Source organism: Oncorhynchus nerka, linkage group LG2 (genome assembly GCF_034236695.1).
Source record: "Oncorhynchus nerka isolate Pitt River linkage group LG2, Oner_Uvic_2.0, whole genome shotgun sequence".
Classification (NCBI taxonomy): Eukaryota; Metazoa; Chordata; class Actinopteri; order Salmoniformes; family Salmonidae; genus Oncorhynchus; species Oncorhynchus nerka.
The window spans coordinates 102,377,954-102,398,346 of NC_088397.1; the positions used below are offsets into that span (position 1 = coordinate 102,377,954).

Consider the following 20,393-nt stretch of genomic DNA (forward strand, 5'->3'; position numbering starts at 1 on the left):
ACACGTATCCAATCAAATAATCAAATCATTCTCATTAATAACATGAGGTAATTCAGTTAAAAAATCATTCAATATGAAGCATGCGTAACTTAGGATCATAAACATAATCATGATAATGCAAATAAATCGATCAATTATTCAATCTATAATATCAGTGTGATATCAAAATTACGTTTCATATTTCATACTTTCAGGTTTGTCTAAATATGTACGTCATTTCGTTACAATTTAACCAGATATCAATGGCATAATTGGCCTGTGATGATCTGTAGGGCCTTGATCATTTTCCATTGACATAACACAATAGATTTGAAGTGTGCTCTCTAAGCCGCGTTCTGCGGTAATAACTACAAAATAGCCTCCCAACACTCTACTCTGCAAATCGGATGCAGTCTATCACAGTGGCATCCGTTTTGTCACCAAAGCCCCATATACAACCCACCACTGTGACCTGTACGCTCTCGTTGGCTGGTCCTCGCTACATATTCGTCGCCAAACCCACTGGCTCCAGGTCATCTAAGTCTTTGCTAGGTAAAGCTCGGCCTTATCTCAGCTCACTGGTCTCCATAGCAATACCCATCCACAGCACGCGCTCCAGCAGGTATATTTCACTGGTCATCCCCAAAGCAAACACCACCTTTGGCCGCCTTTCCTTCCAGTTCTCTGCTGCCAATGACTGGAACGAATTGCAAAAAAAAATCACTAAAGTTGAGGATTTATAATCACCCTCAATAACTTTAAGCATCAGCTATCCGATCGCTGCAGCTGAACACAGCCCATCTGTAAATAGCCCATCCAATCAACTACCTACCTCTTCCCATATTTGTTTTTCTGCTCTTTTGCACATCCTAATCTGCACATCTATCACTCGTGTTAATTGCTCAATTGTAATTACTTAGCCACTATTGGCCTATTTATTGCCTTAACTCCTTCATTTACACACATTTTTTCTATTGTGTTATTGACTGTATATTTGTTTATCCCATGTGTAACTGTGCTTTTGTCACATTGCTTTGCTTTGCTTTATCTTGGCCAGGTCGCAGTTGTAAATGAGAACTTGTTCTCAACTGGCCTACCTGTTTAAATAAAATAAATAAACAATAACTGATGGCCCGCTCTCCCGATCTCAACAGATAGTTCAGATGAAAGATTCAGTGGAGTTACGTTGATTTGTGGACGCACAGAATGTCTGGATTAGACGGAGTTGGGGAATAGAAAGCAGCAAGGTTAGGCGGTGGCCATTACCTGACCTAATTAAAGCGCTCTGGGCCAGCTGCGCAAGTGGCCATCAAATATAGGGCGATTCCACCAACTTCATGAGCCTTTTCTACAAACAGCATTCTCACATAGGTGTGTTCCTTTTGTCCAGGTGGGAAAGGGCAGTGTGGAGTGTGATCAGTGGATCTGTTGGGGCAGGTATGAGAATTGGTGTGGGTCTAGGGTTTGGTGTTGATGCCATGACCGGCCTTTCAAAGCACCTCATGGCTACAGACATGAGTGCTACGGGGCGGTAGTCATTTAGGCAGGTTACCGTCGATTTCTTGGGCACAGGGACTATGGTGGTAACTTGCCAGTTGGTCCGTGCATGCTCTGAGTACACGTCCTGGTAATCTGTCTGACCCCGCGGCCTTGTGAATGTTGATACGTTTAAAACCGCTTAAGGATCCGCCCATCTTTTTCCATTTTCACCTAAAATGACATACCCAAATAACTCTGTAGCTCAGGACCTGAAGCAAGGATATGCATATTATTGATACCAATTGAAAGGAAATACTTTGACATTTGTGGAAATGTGAAATTAATGTAGAAAAATATAACACATTAGATCTGGTAAAAGATACGTTTTTTTGTACCAATCTTTGAAATGCAAGAGAAAGGCCATAATTAATTAATCTAGCCTAGGTGCAATTTAGACTTTGGCAGGGTATGTGTAAAGTTGTGAACTATTGCATATCTATTCAAAATGTTGTATCAAGACTGCCCAAATGTTTCTCATTTGTTTATTCATACATTTTCAAGTTCATAATTGTGCACTCTACTCAAACAATAGCATGGTATTCTTTCACTGTAATAGCTACTGTAAATTGGACAATACAGTTAGATTAAAAGTTTTGCTCACATCAGCTACGGAGAGCAGGATCACACAGTTATCCAGAACAGCTAGTGCTCTCATGAATGATTCAATGTTGCTTGCCTTGACACGAGCATAAAGGCATTTAGCTCGTCTGGTAGCTCTGGGCGGCTGGGTTTCCCTTTGTACTCTGTAATAGTTTGCAAGCCCTGCCACATCCGACGAGCATTAGAGCCGGTGTAGTAGGATACAATCTTAGTCCTGTATTGACGTTTTGCCTGTTTGATGGTTCATCGGAGGGCATAGCAGGGTTTTTTATAAACTACCGGATTAGTGTCCCGCTCCTTGAAAGCAGCAGCTCTGTTCCCATTATAGCTTTTAGCTCTGTGCAGATGTTGCCTGTAATCCATGGCTTCTGGTTGGGATATGTACGCATGGTCACTGTGGGGATGACGTTGTCGATGTACTTATTGATGAAGCCGGTGACAGAGGTGGTATATTCCGCAAATTCCACTGGAACCTATTCCAGTCTGTGCTAGCAAAACAGTGTTGCAGCTTAGCATCCACTTCATCTGATCACTTCCATATTGAGCGAGTCACTGGTACTTCCTGCTTTACTTTTTTCTTGTTAAGCAGGAATCAGGAGGATAGAATTATGGTCAGATTTGCCAAATGGAGGGCGGGGGAGAGCTTTGTATGTGTCTGTGTGTGTGTAGTAAAGGTGGTCTAGAGTTTTATTTTTTTCCGTGGTTGCACATATGACATTCTGGAAAAATTAGGCAAAACGGACTTAAGTTTACTTGCATTAAAAAGTCCCGGCCACTAGGAGCACTGCTTCTGGATAAGTATTTGCTTATGGCCTTATACAGTGTGTTGCGCGCTGTCTTAGCGCCAGCATCGGTTTGTGGTGGTAAATAGACAGCTATGAAAAATATAGAAAACTCTTGGTATATAGTGTGGTCTACAGCCTTGGGGTACTCTACCTCAGGCGAGCAATACCTTGAGACTTATTTAATATTAGACATTGCTCACCAGCTGTTATTGACAAAGTCGTAGCTGTTCTGTCCTGTCGATACTAGAGGGCGATTTGGTCATTTTACTTCAGGAAAGTGGTCTACGTAACCTATTGTCCATATTGTAATTACTTCGCCACCATTGCCTATTTATTGCCTTACCTCATTTGCACTCACTGTATATAGACTTTAACTTCTGTATTATTTACTGTATGTTTGTTTATTCCATATGTAACTGTTGTATGAGTCGAACTGCTTTGCTTGATCTTGGCCAGGTCGCAGTTGTAAATGAGAACTTGTTCTCAACTAGCCTACCTGGTTAAATAAAGGTTAAATATTTTTTTTAAATAAAAATAAAATGTAACATTTACTAATTAGTGTCTCAGATGTACATTTACGATGTTAAGTAACCTAACATATCATACTAAATGGCATGGATTTTTGTCAAATATGATCTCTACCCGGCACAGCCAGAATAGGACTGGCCACCCCACAGAACCTCGTTCCTCTCTAGTTTTCTTCCTAGGTTCCGGTCTTTCTAGGGAGTTTTTCCCAATTGGTAGTTAGTCTTGTCCCATCACTGCAACTGCCGTACGAGAGCCATGAGTTCTCCGGAATACGACCCTGCCAAGCTGCACTGCTTCTTGACACACTGCTTGCTTAACCTGGAAGCCAGACACACCAACGTGTCAGAGAAAACGCTGTACAATTGGCATCCGGGAGTCAGCTTGCAGGCACCCAGCCCGCTACAAGGAGTCGCTAGAGCGCGATGGGACAAGGAAATCCCGGCCAAACCCTCCCCTAACCCAGACGACACTGGGCCAATTGTATGCTGCCTCATGGGTTTCCCGGTCATGGCTGGCTGTGATACAGCCTGGGATCAGGGTCTGTAGTGACGCCTCAAGAACTGCGATGCAGTGCCTTAGACCGCTGCGCCACTCGGAAGGCCCCTTTATAAATACATTTGACTGATTGATTGTAATGTTGGTTCTTACCATTGTGAGACATGCCCACCACCAGGCACTTTTGAAAGCGACAGTACTGACACTTGTTGCGGCTCTTCTTGTGGATGCGACAGTGCAGGTCACAGTGGTCATAAACCAGCTTCAACCGGATGGTCCGACGGAAGAACCCCTGGATATAGAGACACACAGGTTTTATTAGAGAAGGGAGAAACATAAGAAAATATTCATTGTAAATGGGCACATCTTGACAATTCTTCTGTTTTTTCTCTTGGTGGTTCTACGCCTTGCTCTAAGCAGTAGGAAGCAGGTTATTCAGTTGTGATGACCCTCCCACTCCGTCTGCCGAATTCTCTCTCTTTGCGCTTGTTTTCCTTATTAGGATGCCGGTGGGTGGAACCGGGAGGGTCGTCAGCGACATGGGATACACCTGGGCTGGGTTTGTCTCAGGATAAATACACCTCTTCCCCATTCATTGAAGAGACTCTCTCCAAGCAGACACACTGATAGTGTGGTTGTGGCATTTTTTGTGGCCGTTTCGTTCGTTTGCTTTGGCAATTTTCAACACCCCTTATTATCACATTTATGCACGCAAACACTCACTTACACTACTGACTACACACACCATTGTTAATTGTATTTAGTTTACTTCAGTTAATAAATATATTTTGTTATTCCTTATCTCCACGTTGTCTCCCTTTTCTGTTAAGAACTTCGAGCCGGTTCGTGACAGTCAACCTTTTTATCTGTTGTTGATTATGAAGATATTATTTATCAAAGTGCAGCTACTAAAACTCTTAAACCTTTGGATGCCATCTACCATAGTGCACTTTGTTTTGTTATAGCTGACCGTTTTGATACTCATCACTGCATCCTGTTTCAAAAAGTTGTCTGGACTTCGCCCATAGATTTCTACATCACTCTTTGTTTACAAGGCCCTACTTCATAAACTTCCATCTTATCTAACTTTGCTTTTGAAGTATAGACACCGGAGTTGCCTAACCTGTTCACAGGATTGGTTTACTTGAGGATCCTAGGGTCTCAACCGAGCTAGGTAAATCTGCTTTTAGTTTTAATGCACCATATTATTACTGTAACAAAATTCAAAATACATTTCATCTTAATGTTCTGGTGCCATTCGGGCAATTTAACCCCTTCAAGACAAGACAGTAGTAAAGACATCTCTCCAACCCTCTCATATCAGCTCTTCCCTATAAATAGAACTGTTGAATATTGGCCACTGACCACTTCTTGTTGTGTGGAGCGAGTTTTGATTGTAGTGAGCTCCATCAACAAGTTGTAGCTAGCTCCCCTCTCCCCTTTGTCTGTGCCCCAAATGTGTAATTCACATGAAAGGTGTGAAAGGTGATGGGGTGGCTTTTTTATTTTTTATTTTATTTTTATTTTACCTTTATTTAACCAGGCAAGTCAGTTAAGAACAAATTCTTATTTTCAATGACGGCCTAGGAACAGTGTCTCCTGAACTGCCTGTTCAGGGGCAGAACGACAGATTTGTACCTTTTCAGTTCGGGGGTTTGAACTTGCAACCTTCCGGTTACAAGTCGAATGCTCTAACCACTAGGCTAACTGCTTGCCCAGTTAACCATGTAATGGACCTAGCTAGCTAACTAGCTACCTAGCTAGCACAAAACATGGTACAAAAATGATTGGGCACAGACAACAGTACAAAGGGCAAGAAGGTAGAGACAATACATCATGCGAAGGAGCCATAACTGTCAGTAAGAGTGTCCATGATTGTGTCTTTGAATGAAGAGTTGTGGATAAAACTGTCCATTTTGAGTGTTTGCTGCAGCGAACTGAAAAAATGAGCGACCCAGGGGTGTGTGTGCTTTGGGGACCTTTAACAGAGTGTGACTGGCAGAATGGGTGTTGTACGTGGAGGATAAGGGCTGCAGTAGATATCTCAGATAGGGGGGAGTGAGGCCTAAGGGTTTTATAAATAAGCGTCAACCAGTGGGTCTTACGACGGGTATACAGAGATGACCAGTTTACAGAGGAGTATAGAGTGCAGTGATGTGTCCTATAAGGAGCATTGGTGGCAAATCTGATGGCCGAATGGTAAAGAACATCTAGCCGCTCGAGACCACCCTTACCTGCCGATCAATAAATTACGTTTCCATAATCTAGCATGGGTAGAATGGTTATCTGAATCAGGGTTGGTTTGGCAGCTGGGGTGAAAGAGGAGAGATTAAACCAAGTCTCGATTTAACCTTTAACCTTTAACCTTTAGCCTACAGCTTTGAAATGTGCTGAGAGAAGGACAGCGTAACATCGAGTTACACTCCCACGTACTTGTATGAATTGACACTATTCAGCTGAATCAAACTTGTTACCAATGTAACAAGCATTTTTCTTTTAAATTTACTCAGCTGTGTAGTGCTATGGCAAAAATGAAAAACCAGGATCAGGAAACATTGGTCTAGAGCTAGGACTACTACAGGATCAGGAAACATTGGTCTAGAGCTAGGACTACTACAGGACCAGGAAACACTGCTCTAGAGCTAGGACTACTACAGGACCAGGAAACACTGCTCTAGATCTAGGACTACTACAGGACCAGGATCAGGCAACACTGCCCTATGGCTAGGACTACTACAGGACCAGGAAACACTGCTCTAGAGTTATGACTACTACAGGACCAGGAAACACTGCTCTAGATCTAGGACTACTACAGGACCAGGATCAGGCAACACTGCCCTATGGCTAGGACTACTACAGGACCAGGAAACACTGCTCTAGAGTTAGGACTACTACAGGACCAGGAAACACTGCTCTAGATCTAGGACTACTACAGGACCAGGATCAGGCAACACTGCCCTATGGCTAGGACTACTACAGGACCAGGAAACACTGCTGTAGATCTAGGACTACTACAGGACCAGGATCAGGCAACAATGCTCTAGAGCTAGGACTACTACATGACCAGGCAACACTGCTCTAGGGCTAGGACTACTACAGGACCAGGATCAGGAAACACTGCTCTGGAGCTAGGACTACTACAGGACCAGGATCAGGAAACACTGCTCTGGAGCTAGGACTACTACAGGACCAGGATCAGGAAACACTGCTCTGGAGCTAGGACTACTACAGGACCAGGATCAGGAAACACTGCTCTGGAGCTAGGACTACTACAGGACCAGGATCAGGAAACACTGCTCTGGAGCTAGGACTACTACAGGACCAGGAAACACTGCTCTAGAGCTAGGACTACTACAGGACCAGGAAACACTGTTCTAGGGCGAGGACTACTACAGGGCCAGGAAACACTGTTCTAGGGCTAGGACTACTACAGGACCAGGAAACACTGTTCTAGGGCTAGGACTACTACAGGACCAGGAAACACTGTTCAGGGCTAGGACTACTACAGGACCAGGAAACACTGTTCAGGGCTAGGACTACTACAGGACCGGGAAACACTGCTCTAGATCTAGGACTACTACAGGACCAGGATCAGGCAACACTGCTCTAGAGCTAGGACTACTGCATGACCAGGATCAGGAAACACTGCTCTAGAGCTAGGACTACTACAGGACCAGGAAACACTGCTCTAGATCTAGGACTACTACAGGACCAGGATACACTGCTCTAGATCTAGGACTACTACAGGATCAGGAAACACTGCTCTAGAGCTAGGACTACTACAGGACCAGGAAACACTGCTCTAGAGCTAGGACTACTACAGGATCAGGAAACACTGCTCTAGAGCTAGGACTACTACAGGACCAGGAAACACTGCTCTAGATCTAGGACTACTACAGGACCAGGACACACTGCTCTAGAGCTAGGACTACTACAGGACCAGGAAACACTGCTCTAGAGCTAGGACTACTACAGGACCAGGAAACACTGCTCTAGAGCTAGGACTACTACAGGACCAGGAAACACTGGTCTAGAGCTAGGACTACCACAGGATCAGGACCAATAAACACTGCTCTAGAGCTAGGACTACTACAGGACCAGGAAACACTGCTCTAGAGCTAGGACTACTACAGGATCAGGAAACACTGCTCTAGAGCTAGGACTACTACAGGATCAGGAAACACTGCTCTAGAGCTAGGACTACTACAGGACCAGCAAACACTAATCTAGGGCTAGGACTACTACAGGACCAGGAAACACTGCTCTGGAGCTAGGACTACTACAGGACCAGGAAACACTGCTCTGGAGCTAGGACTACTACAGGACCAGGATCAGGAAACACTGCCCTAGGGCTAGGACTACTACAGGACCAGGGAACACTGCTCTAGAGGTAGGACTACTACAGGACCAGAAAACACTGCTCTAGGGCTAGGACTACTACAGGACCAGCAAACACTGCTGTAGATCTAGGACTACTACAGGACCAGCAAACACTGTTCTAGGGCTAGGACTACTACAGGACCAGCAAACACTGCTCTAGGGCTAGGACTACTACAGGACCAGCAAACACTGCTGTAGATCTAGGACTACTACAGGACCAGCAAACACTGTTCTAGGGCTAGGACTACTACAGGACCAGCAAACACTGCTCTAGAGTTAGGACTACTACAGGACCAGGAAACACTGCTGTAGATCTAGGACTACTACAGGACCAGGAAACAATGCTCTAGAGCTAGGACTACTACATGACCAGGCAACACTGCTCTAGGGCTAGGACTACTACAGGACCAGGAAACACTGCTCTGGAGCTAGGACTACTACAGGACCAGGAAACACTGCTCTGGAGCTAGGACTACTACAGGACCAGGATCAGGAAACACTGCCCTATGGCTAGGACTACTACAGGACCAGGAAACACTGTTCTAGGGCTAGGACTACTACAGGACCAGCAAACACTGCTCTAGATCTAGGACTACTACAGGACCAGGATCAGGAAACACTGCCCTATGGCTAGGACTACTACAGGACCAGGAAACACTGTTCTAGGGCTAGGACTACTACAGGACCAGGAAACACTGCTCTAGAGCTAGGACTACTACAGGACCAGCAAACACTGCTCTAGGGCTAGGACTACTACAGGACCAGCAAACACTGCTGTAGATCTAGGACTACTACAGGACCAGCAAACACTGTTCTAGGGCTAGGACTACTACAGGACCAGCAAACACTGCTCTAGAGTTAGGACTACTACAGGACCAGGAAACACTGCTGTAGATCTAGGACTACTACAGGACCAGGAAACACTGTTCTAGAGCTAGGACTACTACATGACCAGGCAACACTGCTCTAGGGCTAGGACTACTACAGGACCAGGAAACACTGCTCTGGAGCTAGGACTACTACAGGACCAGGAAACACTGCTCTGGAGCTAGGACTACTACAGGACCAGGATCAGGAAACACTGCCCTATGGCTAGGACTACTACAGGACCAGGAAACACTGTTCTAGGGCTAGGACTACTACAGGACCAGGAAACACTGCTCTAGAGCTAGGACTACTACAGGACCAGGAAACACTGCTCTAGAGCTAGGACTACTACAGGACCAGGCAACACTGCCCTATGGCTAGGACTACTACAGGACCAGGAAACACTGTTCTAGGGCTAGGACTACTACAGGACCAGGAAACACTGCTCTAGAGTTAGGACTACTACAGGACCAGGAAACACTGTTCTAGGGCTAGGACTACTACAGGACCAGGAAACACTGCTCTAGAGTTAGGACTACTACAGGACCAGGAAACACTGCTCTAGATCTAGGACTACTACAGGACCAGGATCAGGCAACACTGCCCTATGGCTAGGACTACTACAGGACCAGGAAACACTGCTCTAGAGTTAGGACTACTACAGGACCAGGAAACACTGCTCTAGATCTAGGACTACTACAGGACCAGGATCAGGCAACACTGCCCTATGGCTAGGACTACTACAGGACCAGGAAACACTGCTCTAGATCTAGGACTACTACAGGACCAGGATCAGGCAACAATGCTCTAGAGCTAGGACTACTACATGACCAGGCAACACTGCTCTAGGGCTAGGACTACTACAGGACCAGGAAACACTGCTCTGGAGCTAGGACTACTACAGGACCAGGATCAGGAAACACTGCTCTGGAGCTAGGACTACTACAGGACCAGGATCAGGAAACACTGCTCTGGAGCTAGGACTACTACAGGACCAGGAAACACTGCTCTAGAGCTAGGACTACTACAGGACCAGGAAACACTGTTCTAGGGCGAGGACTACTACAGGGCCAGGAAACACTGTTCTAGGGCTAGGACTACTACAGGACCAGGAAACACTGTTCAGGGCTAGGACTACTACAGGACCGGGAAACACTGCTCTAGATCTAGGACTACTACAGGACCAGGATCAGGCAACACTGCTCTAGAGCTAGGACTACTGCATGACCAGGATCAGGAAACACTGCTCTAGAGCTAGGACAACTACAGGACCAGGAAACACTGCTCTAGAGCTAGGACTACTACAGGACCAGGATCAGGCAACACTGCCCTATGGCTAGGACTACTACAGGACCAGGAAACACTGCTCTAGAGTTAGGACTACTACAGGACCAGGAAACACTGCTCTAGATCTAGGACTACTACAGGACCAGGATCAGGCAACACTGCCCTATGGCTAGGACTACTACAGGACCAGGAAACACTGCTGTAGATCTAGGACTACTACAGGACCAGGATCAGGCAACAATGCTCTAGAGCTAGGACTACTACATGACCAGGCAACACTGCTCTAGGGCTAGGACTACTACAGGACCAGGATCAGGAAACACTGCTCTAGAGCTAGGACTACTACAGGACCAGGATCAGGAAACACTGCTCTGGAGCTAGGACTACTACAGGACCAGGATCAGGAAACACTGCTCTGGAGCTAGGACTACTACAGGACCAGGATCAGGCAACACTGCCCTATGGCTAGGACTACTACAGGACCAGGAAACACTGCTCTAGAGTTAGGACTACTACAGGACCAGGAAACACTGCTCTAGATCTAGGACTACTACAGGACCAGGATCAGGCAACACTGCCCTATGGCTAGGACTACTACAGGACCAGGAAACACTGCTCTAGAGTTAGGACTACTACAGGACCAGGAAACACTGCTCTAGATCTAGGACTACTACAGGACCAGGATCAGGCAACACTGCCCTATGGCTAGGACTACTACAGGACCAGGAAACACTGCTCTAGAGTTAGGACTACTACAGGACCAGGAAACACTGCTCTAGATCTAGGACTACTACAGGACCAGGATCAGGCAACACTGCCCTATGGCTAGGACTACTACAGGACCAGGAAACACTGCTGTAGATCTAGGACTACTACAGGACCAGGATCAGGCAACAATGCTCTAGAGCTAGGACTACTACATGACCAGGCAACACTGCTCTAGGGCTAGGACTACTACAGGACCAGGATCAGGAAACACTGCTCTGGAGCTAGGACTACTACAGGACCAGGATCAGGAAACACTGCTCTGGAGCTAGGACTACTACAGGACCAGGAAACACTGCTCTGGAGCTAGGACTACTACAGGACCAGGATCAGGCAACACTGCCCTATGGCTAGGACTACTACAGGACCAGGAAACACTGCTCTAGAGTTAGGACTACTACAGGACCAGGAAACACTGCTCTAGATCTAGGACTACTACAGGACCAGGATCAGGCAACACTGCCCTATGGCTAGGACTACTACAGGACCAGGAAACACTGCTCTAGAGTTAGGACTACTACAGGACCAGGAAACACTGCTCTAGATCTAGGACTACTACAGGACCAGGATCAGGCAACACTGCCCTATGGCTAGGACTACTACAGGACCAGGAAACACTGCTCTAGAGTTAGGACTACTACAGGACCAGGAAACACTGCTCTAGATCTAGGACTACTACAGGACCAGGATCAGGCAACACTGCCCTATGGCTAGGACTACTACAGGACCAGGAAACACTGCTCTAGAGTTAGGACTACTACAGGACCAGGAAACACTGCTCTAGATCTAGGACTACTAAAGGACCAGGATCAGGCAACACTGCCCTATGGCTAGGACTACTACAGGACCAGGAAACACTGCTGTAGATCTAGGACTACTACAGGACCAGGATCAGGCAACAATGCTCTAGAGCTAGGACTACTACATGACCAGGCAACACTGCTCTAGGGCTAGGACTACTACAGGACCAGGAAACACTGCTCTGGAGCTAGGACTACTACAGGACCAGGATCAGGAAACACTGCTCTGGAGCTAGGACTACTACAGGACCAGGATCAGGAAACACTGCTCTGGAGCTAGGACTACTACAGGACCAGGAAACACTGCTCTAGAGCTAGGACTACTACAGGACCAGGAAACACTGTTCTAGGGCGAGGACTACTACAGGGCCAGGAAACACTGTTCTAGGGCTAGGACTACTACAGGACCAGGAAACACTGTTCTAGGGCTAGGACTACTACAGGACCAGGAAACACTGTTCAGGGCTAGGACTACTACAGGACCGGGAAACACTGCTCTAGATCTAGGACTACTACAGGACCAGGATCAGGCAACACTGCTCTAGAGCTAGGACTACTGCATGACCAGGATCAGGAAACACTGCTCTAGAGCTAGGACAACTACAGGACCAGGAAACACTGCTCTAGAGCTAGGACTACTACAGGACCAGGATCAGGCAACACTGCCCTATGGCTAGGACTACTACAGGACCAGGAAACACTGCTCTAGAGTTAGGACTACTACAGGACCAGGAAACACTGCTCTAGATCTAGGACTACTACAGGACCAGGATCAGGCAACACTGCCCTATGGCTAGGACTACTACAGGACCAGGAAACACTGCTGTAGATCTAGGACTACTACAGGACCAGGATCAGGCAACAATGCTCTAGAGCTAGGACTACTACATGACCAGGCAACACTGCTCTAGGGCTAGGACTACTACAGGACCAGGATCAGGAAACACTGCTCTAGAGCTAGGACTACTACAGGACCAGGATCAGGAAACACTGCTCTGGAGCTAGGACTACTACAGGACCAGGATCAGGAAACACTGCTCTGGAGCTAGGACTACTACAGGACCAGGATCAGGCAACACTGCCCTATGGCTAGGACTACTACAGGACCAGGAAACACTGCTCTAGAGTTAGGACTACTACAGGACCAGGAAACACTGCTCTAGATCTAGGACTACTACAGGACCAGGATCAGGCAACACTGCCCTACGGCTAGGACTACTACAGGACCAGGAAACACTGCTCTAGAGTTAGGACTACTACAGGACCAGGAAACACTGCTCTAGATCTAGGACTACTACAGGACCAGGATCAGGCAACACTGCCCTATGGCTAGGACTACTACAGGACCAGGAAACACTGCTCTAGAGTTAGGACTACTACAGGACCAGGAAACACTGCTCTAGATCTAGGACTACTACAGGACCAGGATCAGGCAACACTGCCCTATGGCTAGGACTACTACAGGACCAGGAAACACTGCTGTAGATCTAGGACTACTACAGGACCAGGATCAGGCAACAATGCTCTAGAGCTAGGACTACTACATGACCAGGCAACACTGCTCTAGGGCTAGGACTACTACAGGACCAGGATCAGGAAACACTGCTCTGGAGCTAGGACTACTACAGGACCAGGATCAGGAAACACTGCTCTGGAGCTAGGACTACTACAGGACCAGGATCAGGCAACACTGCCCTATGGCTAGGACTACTACAGGACCAGGAAACACTGCTCTAGAGTTAGGACTACTACAGGACCAGGAAACACTGCTCTAGATCTAGGACTACTACAGGACCAGGATCAGGCAACACTGCCCTATGGCTAGGACTACTACAGGACCAGGAAACACTGCTCTAGAGTTAGGACTACTACAGGACCAGGAAACACTGCTCTAGATCTAGGACTACTACAGGACCAGGATCAGGCAACACTGCCCTATGGCTAGGACTACTACAGGACCAGGAAACACTGCTCTAGAGTTAGGACTACTACAGGACCAGGAAACACTGCTCTAGATCTAGGACTACTACAGGACCAGGATCAGGCAACACTGCCCTATGGCTAGGACTACTACAGGACCAGGAAACACTGCTGTAGATCTAGGACTACTACAGGACCAGGATCAGGCAACAATGCTCTAGAGCTAGGACTACTACATGACCAGGCAACACTGCTCTAGGGCTAGGACTACTACAGGATCAGGAAACACTGCTCTAGGGTTAGGACTACTACAGGACCAGGAAACACTGCTCTAGGGCTAGGATGACTACAGGACCAGGACACACTGCTCTAGAGCTAGAACTACTACAGGACCAATGAATGAGTGTGGTGCCATGACTACAATTATTCAAGCCCTGAACGAAACTGTGCGATTATACCCTTGAGCAATGCCCTTAACCCCCCACTTGCTCTCCAGCCAGGGATGTTGCATTGCAGGGTATTTGGAGAAGCATAAGACACATTTCCGTTCTAACCAATGGACAATATAGTATCTATTCTCTCCATGGTCCTGTCTCAAGAATACTCTTCGCACATCTCTACAGCCACACCACTGTTGCCTCTACTGCACACGTATTCCATGTGTTGTACTACACTGCCATTACTGTGTGTATGGCTACTATTTCAGTGTGTTATGTAAACTATCCTGTATTTGTATTTATTAGGGATCCCCATTAGCTGCTGCCAAGGCAGCAAGAAAACTTTACAGATGTCAGCTAATTTAGATGATTGATGCATTCATTCTATCATTTAAGACATTTATTCTTGTGAGTACTGATTTATTTATTAGTCTATCAATTATTTGCCTTTCACGAATGGCGCAGTGATCTAAGCCACTGCATCTCAGTGCTAGAGGCATCACTACAGACACCCTGGTTCGAATCCAGCCTGGATCACAACTGTCCGTGATTGGGAGTCCCATAGGGTGGCGCACAATTGGCCCAGTGTTGTCCGGGTTTGGCCGGTGTAAGTTGTCATTGTAAATAAGAATTTGTTCTTAACTGACTTGCCTAGTTAAATAAAGGTTACATTTAAAAAAATGTATAATTCTAGGTTATAACTGAGAAGTGGCTAAAATAGCCAAACAAATTTCGGGAATTATAAACAAACATGTTGTTTAAAAGTGTATTCCTACACCTCTGGGGAAAAAAGTAATCCCACTGTCTCTGCCTGTCATACAAGGAGGCTACAGCGTCTGCCTGTCATACAAGGAGGCTACAGCGTCTGCCTGTCATACAAGGAGGCTACAGCGTCTGCCTGTCATACAAGGAGGCTACAGCGTCTGCCTGTCATACAAGGAGGCTACAGCGTCTGCCTGTCATACAAGGAGGCTACAGCGTCTGCCTGTCATACAAGGAGGCTACAGCGTCTGCCTGTCATACAAGGAGGCTACAGCGTCTGCCTGTCATACAAGGAGGCTACAGCGTCTGCCTGTCATACAAGGAGGCTACAGCGTCTGCCTGTCATACAAGGAGGCTACAGCGTCTGCCTGTCATACAAGGAGGCTACGGCGTCTGCCTGTCATACAAGGAGGCTACGGCGTCTGCCTGTCATACAAGGAGGCTACGGCGTCTGCCTGTCATACAAGGAGGCTACGGCGTCTGCCTGTCATACAAGGAGGCTACGGCGTCTGCCTGTCATACAAGGAGGCTACGGCGTCTGCCTGTCATACAAGGAGGCTACGGCGTCTGCCTGTCATACAAGGAGGCTACGGCGTCTGCCTGTCATACAAGGAGGCTACGGCGTCTGCCTGTCATACAAGGAGGCTACGGCGTCTGCCTGTCATACAAGGAGGCTACGGCGTCTGCCTGTCATACAAGGAGGCTACGGCGTCTGCCTGTCATACAAGGAGGCTACGGCGTCTGCCTGTCATACAAGGAGGCTACGGCGTCTGCCTGTCATACAAGGAGGCTACGGCGTCTGCCTGTCATACAAGGAGGCTACGGCGTCTGCCTGTCATACAAGAAGGCTACGGCGTCTGCCTGTCATACAAGGAGGCTACGGCGTCTGCCTGTCATACAAGGAGGCTACGGCGTCTGCCTGTCATACAAGGAGGCTACGGCGTCTGCCTGTCATACAAGGAGGCTACGGCGTCTGCCTGTCATACAAGGAGGCTACGGCGTCTGCCTGTCATACAAGGAGGCTACGGCGTCTGCCTGTCATACAAGGAGGCTACGGCGTCTGCCTGTCATACAAGGAGGCTACGGCGTCTGCCTGTCATACAAGGAGGCTACGGCGTCTGCCTGTCATACAAGGAGGCTACGGCGTCTGCCTGTCATACAAGGAGGCTACGGCGTCTGCCTGTCATACAAGGAGGCTACGGCGTCTGCCTGTCATACAAGGAGGCTACGGCGTCTGCCTGTCATACAAGGAGGCTACAGCGTCTGCCTGTCATACAAGGAGGCTACAGCGTCTGCCTGTCATACAAGGAGGCTACAGCGTCTGCCTGTCATACAAGGAGGCTACAGCGTCTGCCTGTCATACAAGGAGGCTACAGCGTCTGCCTGTCATACAAGGAGGCTACAGCGTCTGCCTGTCATACAAGGAGGCTACAGCGTCTGCCTGTCATACAAGGAGGCTACAGCGTCTGCCTGTCATACAAGGAGGCTACAGCGTCTGCCTGTCATACAAGGAGGCTACAGCGTCTGCCTGTCATACAAGGAGGCTACAGCGTCTGCCTGTCATACAAGGAGGCTACAGCGTCTGCCTGTCATACAAGGAGGCTACAGCGTCTGCCTGTCATACAAGGAGGCTACAGCGTCTGCCTGTCATACAAGGAGGCTACAGCGTCTGCCTGTCATACAAGGAGGCTACAGCGTCTGCCTGTCATACAAAGAGGCTACAGCGTCTGCCTGTCATACAAAGAGGCTACAGCGTCTGCCTGTCATACAAGGAGGCTACGGCATCTGCCTGTCATACAAGGAGGCTACGGCATCTGCCTGTCATACAAGGAGGCTACGGCATCTGCCTGTCATACAAGGAGGCTACGGCGTCTGCCTGTCATACAAGGAGGCTACGGCGTCTGCCTGTCATACAAGGAGGCTACGGCGTCTGCCTGTCATACAAGGAGGCTACGGCGTCTGCCTGTCATACAAGGAGGCTACGGCGTCTGCCTGTCATACAAGGAGGCTACGGCGTCTGCCTGTCATACAAGGAGGCTACGGCGTCTGCCTGTCATACAAGGAGGCTGCCTGTCATACGGCGTCTGCCTGTCATACAAGGAGGCTACGGCGTCTGCCTGTCATACAAGGAGGCTACGGCGTCTGCCTGTCATACAAGGAGGCTACAGCGTCTGCCTGTCATACAAGGAGGCTACAGCGTCTGCCTGTCATACAAGGAGGCTACAGCGTCTGCTTGTCATACAAGGAGGCTACAGCGTCTGCCTGTCATACAAGGAGGCTACAGCGTCTGCCTGTCATACAAGGAGGCTACAGCGTCTGCCTGTCATACAAGGAGGCTACAGCGTCTGCCTGTCATACAAGGAGGCTACAGCGTCTGCCTGTCATACAAGGAGGCTACAGCGTCTGCCTGTCATACAAGGAGGCTACAGCGTCTGCCTGTCATACAAGGAGGCTACAGCGTCTGCCTGTCATACAAGGAGGCTACAGCGTCTGCCTGTCATACAAGGAGGCTACAGCGTCTGCCTGTCATACAAGGAGGCTACAGCGTCTGCCTGTCATACGAGGCTACAGCATCTGCCTGTCATACAAGGAGGCTACAGCGTCTGCCTGTCATACAAGGAGGCTACAGCATCTGCCTGTCATACAAGGAGGCTACAGCATCTGCCTGTCATACAAGGAGGCTACAGCATCTGCCTGTCATACAAGGAGGCTACAGCATCTGCCTGTCATACAAGGAGGCTACAGCATCTGCCTGTCATACAAGGAGGCTACAGCGTCTGCCTGTCATACAAGGAGGCTACAGCGTCTGCCTGTCATACAAGGAGGCTACAGCATCTGCCTGTCATACAAGGAGGCTACAGCATCTGCTGCACACCTCCGTCTACGGCCGTTGCTTCTTGCCACTATCCAGGCCAAGTAGCCCACGTCCTCTGTAGTTTCTGGCTGGCTAGCTCTGCCTCCTCCATACACTGACTAGGCTACATATAACCCAGCTTTATAAGGTGACATTGTTTACTTTTCTACTTGTAACATGCACTTGACATGTTGAGTTCTCTGGGGCAGCTAGCTAGACATGTTGAGTTCTCTGGGGCAGCTAGCTAGACTTGAGTTCTCTGGGGCAGCTAGCTAGACTTGTTGAGTTCTCTGGGGCAGCTAGCTAGACATGTTGAGTTCTCTGGGGCAGCTAGCTAGACAGATGTAGATTGGGGCAGCTAGCTAGACTTGTTGAGTTCTCTGGGGCAGCTAGCTAGACATGTTGAGTTCTCTGGGGCAGCTAGCTAGACAGATGTAGATTGGGTCCACATGTTCTAAATGAGTTTGTTATTGTTTACATTCCAAAAAAGGGCTGTAGGTATATATTGGTCGTATGACCATCACAGCTCTGAGTCCCATAGGCCCTTGAGCTAGGAGTTTACCTCCATACTGTTACAATAATACTACACAATAATAACAGCCACAACAGTAATAAGAAAAGTAATAATTATAACAATAACAGTAATAACAATAGTAATAAAAGGAGTAAAATAGTATAGTAATAATCAATAACATGATCATTTATTATTTCTACTTTGCACATTCTTCCACTGCAAATCAACCATTCCAGTGTTTTACTTGCTATATTGTATTTACTTCGCCACCATGGCCTTTTTTTGCCTTTACCTCCCTTATCTCACCTCATTTGCTCACATTGTATATAGACTCATTTTTCTATTGTATTATTGACTGTATGTTTGTTTTACTCCATGTGTAACTCTGTGTCGAACTGCTTTGCTTTATCTTGGCCAGGTCGCAATTGTAAATGAGAACTTGTTCTCAACTTGCCTACCTGGTTAAATAAATAAATAAATATTTAACGAGGCAAGTCAGTTAAGAACAAATTCTTATTTACAATGATGGCCTACTGGGGAACAGATTTTTACTATGTCAGCTCGGGGATTCAATCCAGCAACCGTTCGGTTACTGGCCCAACACTCTAACCACTAGGCTACCTGCTGGTTACTGGCCCAACACTCTAACCACTAGGCTACCTGCTGGTTACTGGCCCAACACTCTAACCACTAGGCTACCTGCTGGTTACTGGCCCAACACTCTAACCACTAGGCTACCTGCTGGTTACTGGCCCAACACTCTAACCACTAGACTACCTGCTGGTTACTGGCCCAACGCTCTAACCACTAGGCTACCTGCTGGTTACTGGCCCAACACTCTAACCACTAGGCTACCTGCTGGTTACTGGCCCACCGCTCTAACCACTAGGCTACCTGCTGGTTACTGGCCCAACGCTCTAACCACTAGGCTACCTGCTGGTTACTGGCCCAACGCTCTAACCACTAGGCTACCTGCTGGTTACTGGCCCAACACTCTAACCACTAGGCTACCTGCTGGTTACTGGCCCAACGCTCTAACCACTAGGCTACCTGCTGGTTACTGGCCCAACACTCTAACCACTAGGCTACCTGCTGGTTACTGGTCCAACACTCTAACCACTAGGCTACCTGCTGGTTACTGACCCAACACTAACCACTAGGCTACCTGCTGGTTACTGGCCCAACACTCTAACCACTAGGCTACCTGCTGGTTACTGGCCCAACGCCTCTAACCACTAGGCTACCTGCTGGTTACTGGTCCAACGCTCTAACCACTAGGCTACCTGCTGGTTACTGGCCCAACACTCTAACCACTAGGCTACCTGCTGGTTACTGGCCCAACACTCTAACCACTAGGCTACCTGCTGGTTACTGGCCCAACGCTCTAACCACTAGGCTACCTGCTCTAACCACTAGGCTACCTGCTGGTTACTGGTCCAACGCTTTAACCACTAGGCTACCTGCTGGTTACTGGTCCAACGCTCTAACCACTAGGTTACCTGCTGGTTACTGGCCCAACGCTCTAACCACTAGGCTACCTGCTGGTTACTGGCCCAACGCCTCTAACCACTAGGCTACCTGCTGGTTACTGGTCCAACGCTCTAACCACTAGGCTACCTGCTGGTTACTGGCCCAACACTCTAACCACTAGGCTACCTGCTGGTTACTGGCCCAACGCTCTAACCACTAGGCTACCTGCTGGTTACTGGCCCAACGCTCTAACCACTAGGCTACCTGCTCTAACCACTAGGCTACCTGCTGGTTACTGGTCCAACGCTCTAACCACTAGGCTACCTGCTGGTTACTGGTCCAACGCTCTAACCACTAGGTTACCTGCTGGTTACTGGCCCAACACTCTAACCACTAGGCTACCTGCTGGTT

General features: G+C 48.0%; 1 protein-coding gene across 4 annotated transcripts in view; it reads right to left on the reverse strand.

The window, feature by feature from the left end:
* Positions 1 to 20,393, reverse strand: part of pparg (peroxisome proliferator-activated receptor gamma) — a 147,230-nt gene that overhangs the window by 67,605 nt on the left and 59,232 nt on the right. For all 4 annotated transcript variants that reach the window (XR_010459913.1, XM_065004785.1, XM_065004783.1 and 1 more), the window contains exon 4: positions 4,080 to 4,218. Coding sequence is in view for 3 of the 4 variants with exons in the window: in XM_065004785.1 (XP_064860857.1) it covers positions 4,080 to 4,218 (139 nt within the window). In the remaining variant the exon portion in view is untranslated. The remainder of the gene's footprint in view (positions 1 to 4,079; positions 4,219 to 20,393) is intronic.